Raw genomic sequence first — 7,058 nt, forward strand, 5'->3', positions numbered from 1 at the left:
CTGGGCTCAAGCTCAGGTTCTGGCAGAGGCGACGGCGTCACCTGGACCACCGAAGCGCCCTCATCCGGGGCATCCCTGGCTTCTGGGCCAAGGCTGTATCCTTGATACCTTCACGGAGGGACCCCGATGTGGCCGGGCTAGCGCAGGAGACTCCTGTGGCAGGGGGCCTGCGTTGTGGTGGCCTGGCTCATGCCTCGGTGATCACGACAGTTTCGAATCCCTGCTTCCGGGTGGGGGTCCCTGGTGGGGCCGCAGGTTGCCCTCGATGTGCCGGGGAGGGGGCCGTGGGTGGGCAGGGATGTCACCGAGGATTTCCAGCTTTCTGTGTTAGTGCCCAGCAGGGAATTACCTAACTAACTAATGCAGCAGGCCGTGCGGGGGCGCAGGGGCCCTTGACACAATCTGTGAGGTGGAGTGGGTCCCGGTGGTAGGAGGGGAGATGCAGGGCGCACTTGCTGTGCAGACCTGCTCTGTTGTTGTAGCTCTTTCTTCTCCAGCCCTCGGAGAGTCCTTGACCCGAAGCAGTTTGTGAACCACCCGCAGATGTCAGCCATGCTCAGTGAGCAAGATGAAGGCATACTTGGCTCCATGACGGATTTGAAGGTCTGGCCCGGGAGATGGAGGCCCGGCCTGGGGGATGGGAGAAGAGGGGGTAACAGAAGCGATTCCTCCCCAAGGCCAGGAGGGGAAGGGTCTGCTGGACAGAGATCTCAACCCTCTCCCCCACTTTGCCGCCCGGCAGGTGGAGGAACTCGAGTCTCCCCGTGATGGCCGCAAGATCCTGCTCTTCTTTCGCGAGAACTCCTACTTCCGCAACGACGTCGTTGAGAAGGAGTATGTCCTCAGGGCTGCTGGTAAGGGGCCTCTGCGTGGATGGGCGGCAGCAGGTGGAGGCGGCAGGGTTGAACCTGATGCATCATCCAGCGCCTTCGCACGGACCCTTCTTCCTGCAGGGTACGAGCCGTCTCATTCCACTCCCATCCAGTGGCACCACTGTTACGAACAGGAGGCCTGTAGCCGCAGACGCCACAAGAGCAGCCTTAACTTCTTCAGCTGGTTCTCTGACCACAGCTTTGCCGGGCCTAGCAGGATAGCTGAGGTGGGTCCCTGTGACAAACCGCGCACGTGAACCTGCCTGTGCTCCCCAGCGGACTGGGATGTGCATCTGAGCCCTGCCCCGTTTCCCCTGCCAGATCATCATGGACGACCTGTGGCCCGATCCCCTGCAGTACTACGTGAGGAAGAAGGCCCCAGCAGAGGGAACTGAGAGGAGGGCAGGTGAGACGCCCAGGGCGTGGGTGCTGAAAATGCTCCGTGCGGCTCCGTGGGAGCTGGGCTCCGCAAATGCAGAAACGGAGGCTTAGAGGAACACTCAAGAGGCGGTGACCCCGTGTCCAAAGGGCATCACCGTGAGTCGGGGAGGGCGGTGTCAAACTGGTTCTGCCTGGGAAGCTTGAGGCAGGCGGGTCAGGCAACACCAGTGAGCAGAGCCGGAGAAGCAGTCGGCTCAGCAGCTGCCTTGCGGGAAGTGCCACTCCCTGGCCGTGAACTCCTGCCCTCAGGTCTCCTCGCCACCGCCTCAGCTTTGAGCCCACCTAAGCACCTCTTGCCAGCCTTGGCGCAGATGTCTGCGTTCCCTGGCGTAAAGGCTCATGCGTCACCCCGTCACTTTTGTGTGTTCATCGGTAGAGTCCTCCCAGTCATCTCCCTGGGCAATCTCCTGTGCCCACCGCAATCAGCCAGAGAACACTGGAGAGCGTGCACAGATACCGTTGCTATGTGGGTGGAGGAAATGTAGGGGGATCGCCATCAAGGGCCGGGGAGAGGGGCAGGGGAGAATGGCCTCCGTTCCCCGAAAGGGCCTTGAAACCCTCAAGCAAACCTGCGTGTGGCCCGTAGAGGATACTCACCGGCCGCCTCATGTGTGCCCGGGTGACTGTGTGCCCGTGTGTCTGTGTCTGTGTCTCCGTCTCTCCCAGGGAACTTGAGCATGTTGAGGTGAATACGCAGAAGCCTTGCCCTTGACCCGGAAAGAGTCCAGGACCTTCAGATGGAGCCGGATGATCAGCCTGGTCCCTCCCACAGGGAACACCTCCAGTCTGGTGCCTGGGAGAAACACAGGGCCGATTGAGGCCCCCTGTAAAAATACTGAAATGTGGAAAAACGACGTCAACCGTGTTTATGTGTGTTACTGTGTGTACGCTCACACACGGTCGTCTTCATGGAAAGGGGCAGGTGGGGAGCCTGAGCTCATGGGATTCCCGTCGATGCTTACTACTCTGCCCCGGCATCCTTATTCCGTGGAAGGGGTGGGGCCGTATGCTGGCCCAGAGGTCCAGGTCACACGAGCTCTGGGACTGCATCCCAGCGTGGCAGAGGTCCTTCCCCTAGGGATGGTGGAGGTGGGCAGGGAGAGGAGATGAGCGAAAGGCCAGCTAACAGGGCCCATGCCTTCCCTGGGGAAATGACAGAGGTCAAAGAAAGGGAAGGACGAGCCAGGGCCAAACATGTCCAGTGTCAACTTTTGGTGGATGGCGATGACCGTCTCCCAGAGATGCTCCCTGGTGGATGACCTCAGACACAGCACGGGTGGGACTGTAGTTTCATTACTCCGTTGAACCCCAGTGCCAGGGCTCTCCTTTCTTCTAAACAAGGGGCCCAGGCCCTTGCTGACACAGTCATCCTCTCAGCCCCAGATACAGCGGGAGCGAGTGGGGGCCAGGCCCTGTGGAGGGACTGTCGGAGAGGGGAAAGTGGGAGGAGGGAAGGTAGGAAAGATCACCCTGTCGTTCTGGCCCAGGTAGCTGGGCGGAAGCATAAATTGCAGGGAAAGGCGCGCGCGCGCGCGTGGGTGCGCACACGCACGCACGCGCGCGCGCACACACACGAACACCATCGGGTTCCAACCGCCCTAAGCCACAGAATATTTAGCCACTCACATACACTGACACATCCACTCAGGAGCAGAGCCAACACCCCCCAGCCAACACACAGTGATTCAGTCACCCTCATGTCCTGACACGCACACACTCACTCACCCTCCCAGGCACACAACCTTCACCCACTCACATGTCCAGAGACACGCTCACATACTGACAACCCCACGCAGCCCCGTGATCCCCACTTCCCGGCTTCCCTAGGACGTTGGCTTGGGGTCCCCCAGATGGTCAGCAGAGGAGAGGGCAGAGTATTGCTGAATGCGAGACCCAGGACACCCGCCCGTGTGCTGTCTGTCCCGTGCTGACCCCGAGGCTGATCTGCCTCCTTCTCCGTGGTCTGAAGGCAGGTGCCCAATGCCCTCTATCCGGTTAGACCCCAAAAGGGAAATGCCACCAAAGGGCACCCCTAGTCCTCACCAACACCCCACGGAGCACGCTCCCCTGGTTAAGGGCCAAGTGCGCGCAGGCTGCTTTGACCGTGTAGGGCACCGTCCATCTTCTGAGGTCTTGGCCTCTCTCCTCCCACTTTCAAATTCTTTGTGACTTTGGGACTCAGAGGCCAGTCTCTTGCACGGAGCATAGATGTGGCCAGCTTTTCAACACCTGCCCGTTCTGCTGTCGTCCACATCTTACTCCAGTGCTGTGAAGCCCCGTTACTGACCAGCCCCGTTACTGACACAGGGCAGTCCACAATCACAGTACTTGGTGTCTGTGTACTCCCTGGCTGTTTCCACCCTCTATTCCTCCGTGACTTCCCCATTTGCTGTCTCATGTTTTCGGGAAACGTGACAGCTGCCCTGGTTGACACCACTGGATTCAGCTCTGCTCAGCCGACTTGTTGCTTCCCCACGCGTGGGTGGCCCCTTCCTCACAGGCGATGTGTCCTTTGGGTCTACATGCCTCGCAAAGTATGAATTCAGCTGGGGGCAGACCAGTCCTTGCCTCCCCGCCTCCGCCCTTCCTCGCCGCGCCCTGCCTGTCTCTCCCTCCCCATCCCTGCGCACGGCTCTCCCTCCTGCCCCTGTCCCTCTCTTCCCTTCTCTCCCTCCCTCCCATTCCCCCTCTCTCCCCCAGCTCTTCTTCTCCTTCTGGGCTTCTCTCCCTCTCCTCCCAGTCTCCCTCTCCTCCCCCTCCCCCTGTCACCACCCCAGCCTTCTCCCTCTCCAAGGCTGTGCTCCTGTTCCTGCGGTAACACCAGAGGAGCCTCCTCTAGTGGTTTGGGCAAGGTTGCAAGTGCTGGGTCAGTTTGGATTGTACCAGTAATTCCAAAGTCTGAGCTGTCTCACGGACTGTCTCAGACATTTGTTTCTTCTCCCCATAGACAGCCATGCATCTTACTCCCTGCAGGGGCGTTTGTGACACTTGTTGCGACCACAGCCCCTGCACTTAACGCCAAGGGAGTTCCTCCTGCGTCTTTCTGGTCAAAATCCCCCAGGACACACCGACCCACTCCTTCTAATGGAGGCCCTCCCACGATGCAACCGCAACGCTGGTGGCCTTGCCATCACCCACGAGGCCTTCCCTGACACCTCAGGCGGCAAGCATCCTATCCCGCCACAGCACCCGCCCCCGCCCCCCGGAGCAGACCTCAGTGAGGTGTGGTCTTGTCTCAAAGGACGTGGGGAGTACCAGAGAAAGGGCACTTGTGCTGTGCATGCTCACTTGGCCATCCCCTCCCCGCACGGTACTCCACTCAGCCACCGACACAGTCTAAGGGAGAACTTGGAGCGGAGCTGGAAGAAAGACACAAGAGCCCTTGCATGCAAGTCAGGTGGAGAAGGAGAACGCAACGAGGAAAAGAGACACAGAAACAAAGCGAAAGGGGCCGCTCAGAGGAAAGCACCTTGGGAGCAAGTTTTACCACTGGCTTGGGCAGAGGAATTTGCAGAGTTTCTCTTTGGACTGAAAGCCTGGCCCAGTCGCATGCTGCCCAGTCGCAATCACGGACCTCACCGGGGCCGGCTTAGCAGCTCTGTAGGCACCCCGGTGGCCAGGGACCTCGGCTCTTTGCAGAGTAACTTCAGGGAAAGTACTTGGCGTGCAGTTCCCTTCTCTTCCGGAAAGCTGGGGCGGGGGATGGGGGGTGGGGGGCTGGGGAGGCGGATGGCCCCTGCACGCAGCACCTTGGCGGCGGGCTCCTGGCGCCGTGCACCACCGGGCAGGCCCAGGGCGAAAGCCACGTGGCAGTGACGGGGCGCAGGTGGGGCAGCAGCTGATGCCCCCCGGGCTCTCCCCCAGGTCCCCTAAGAAGGAGCGCGGGAGGCTTTCGCGCGGCGGGCACACACGGCATTCAGCCGCCGGATTTCAATTCCTGGCGCCAGCCGAGGGGCCCCAGACGGACGGACGAGAAAGGGACGAGTGGGGCTGGGATACCACGGCACTTGCGGGAAAGGCCTGACAGGGGTCTCTGAAGAGAACGTTTGGGGTTGAGAGGCGCGGAGGCCACCGCGGTGGAGGGGCTCGGGCGGGCTCCCAGGCGGGCTCTGGCGCGGCCAAGGGACATGGCGGGTGGTGGCCACGCCCACTGCCCTGGCACGGGTTAGACCCGGGAGCACGCCGCGTCCTGCGCGGGGCTCGGGGGCTCCATCCGGCCCAGGCCGCATGCGTGCCTCCCCCCGCCCCACACCCCTGCCCCGCCCGTGTCTGCCCCGTCACCGCCCGCCCCGGGGGCCTGTGCGCATGCGTGCCCCAGGCCCGCGCACTCTGCTAGGCGCTGCCGCCCAGCGGCGTTCCAGGGCGCTGCAGCTGAACACTGCCGGTGCCGCCTCCCTCGCCTTCAGTCCCCAGCGGCCGGCGCTCAGGGCCAGGGCCACATGGAGAGTGAGTCGAGGTCCGGGGAAGGCGGGGCTGCCCCAGAATCCTGGAGCACCTTGGTCGCAGACGGGGGCGGTGAGGAGGCGGGGGCCCTCAGGGAGACCGGCTCCTGCGGGCACGCGGGGGCGCTTCTGGCCCTCGAGGCTGCGGGTGTGGTGGCAGAGGCTGTGCGGGAAGCTGAGGCCCAGGGGGGCACAGAGGAGGCCGGCGCGGGGCCGGAGTTGGTGCTGGTGGTGGAGGTGGTGGCGGTGGAAGTCGAGGAGGTGCTGGCGGCGGAAGACGAGGAGGTGCTGGCGGTGGAAGTCGAGGAGGTGCTGGCGGTGGAAGTCGAGGAGGTGCTGGCGGCGGAAGTCGAGGACGTGCTGGCGGCGGAAGACGAGGAGGCGGCGCAAGCACAGCAGGTCGAGAGGCCGAAGGAGCTGTGGCAGGCAGAGCCGGTGCCCCGGCCCGACCCAGCCGGGGCCGCACTTGCCGCGCTGGAGGTGGTTCAGGAAGCGCTCCGCTCTGTGGATGCCCAAGCCTCCAGGGCCTACTTGCGGCTGAAGCGCAGGAGGAATCGGAAGCGCAGTGGTCACCTGGCTCGAAGAAGGGCCATCATCCAGGGCATCCCTGGCTTCTGGGCACACGCCGTATCCTTCAGCCTGCTGGCTGGGTTTGGGCACCTGTGGAGGAGAGTGGGAGCAGGGCAGCAGGGTGCAGAGCCTCAGCCAGGGGCAGGAGAGCTGCGGGGATGGGCCTCGCTCCCCCAGCCGTGGGCCCCAGGCCTCTAGCGCTGGGCACCTCGCGGCAGTAGGCCGCCCAGGCAGCAGTGGGCCCAAGGCGGGAGCAGTGGCCCCAGCCTTCTCCTGCACAGCAGAGGGGCAGGGGCCAGCAGAGGGTGGTCCCGGAGGAGGTGGGTGCGGGGAGGGAGTGGGCGTTGGGGGGAAAGGCAGGGGCTGGGACCTGTGCATTGCTGCCTGAGCAGAAGGTCCGGGCCAGTGCTTTGGGGCTGCAGCACCCCAACAGGCCTCTGCGGTCGCGGAACCCGGGTCAACACTCTGGACTCCTAGTGAAGCCCGGTCCCACTTGGCTCAGAGCAGATGCTGCAAGGAAAGGATTTGGGGGGTGCGTGGGGCAGATGGAGAGGCTGCGCGCCTCCTTCCCGGTCCTTCCCAACCTGTCTTTTTGGCGAGGTCACGGCAGACCTAGAGTTCTGTGCGCTTGCACTCATTGAGGGTCAGTCAGCGGGCTGGCCGACTTCAGCGGCCCCCGGGGCCCTGGACACGGTGCAGGGGTGCTACAAACTCTGTCTCCGCAGGTCCTACT

General features: G+C 63.1%; 1 protein-coding gene across 1 annotated transcript; it reads left to right on the top strand.

Annotated features, from left to right (window-relative positions):
- The first annotated feature begins 351 nt into the window (after nt 1-351).
- Nucleotides 352-2,159, top strand: LOC308337769 (testis-specific Y-encoded protein 10-like). Its single transcript, XM_080795967.1, has 5 exons — nt 352-603; nt 743-854; nt 954-1,099; nt 1,194-1,278; nt 1,980-2,159. The coding sequence occupies exons 1-5, from the start codon at nt 544-546 to the stop codon at nt 2,000-2,002; spliced, it is 426 nt and encodes a 141-aa protein (XP_080652093.1). The 5' UTR covers nt 352-543; the 3' UTR covers nt 2,003-2,159.
- Nucleotides 2,160-7,058: the final 4,899 nt, after the last annotated feature.

Source organism: Martes martes (genome assembly GCF_963455335.1).
Source record: "Martes martes genome assembly, chromosome: Y".
Taxonomy (NCBI): domain Eukaryota; kingdom Metazoa; phylum Chordata; class Mammalia; order Carnivora; family Mustelidae; genus Martes; species Martes martes.

Bases quoted from the DNA above. Each gene is read 5' to 3' on its own strand.
- LOC308337769 (XM_080795967.1), top strand. From the start codon at position 544: ATGTCAGCCATGCTCAGTGAGCAAGATGAAGGCATACTTGGCTCCATG. The intron at 1,100-1,193 runs GTGGGTCCCTGT...TTCCCCTGCCAG, and splicing joins GGCCTAGCAGGATAGCTGAG to ATCATCATGGACGACCTGTG. The intron at 1,279-1,979 runs GTGAGACGCCCA...CGTCTCTCCCAG, and splicing joins GGGAACTGAGAGGAGGGCAG to GGAACTTGAGCATGTTGAGG.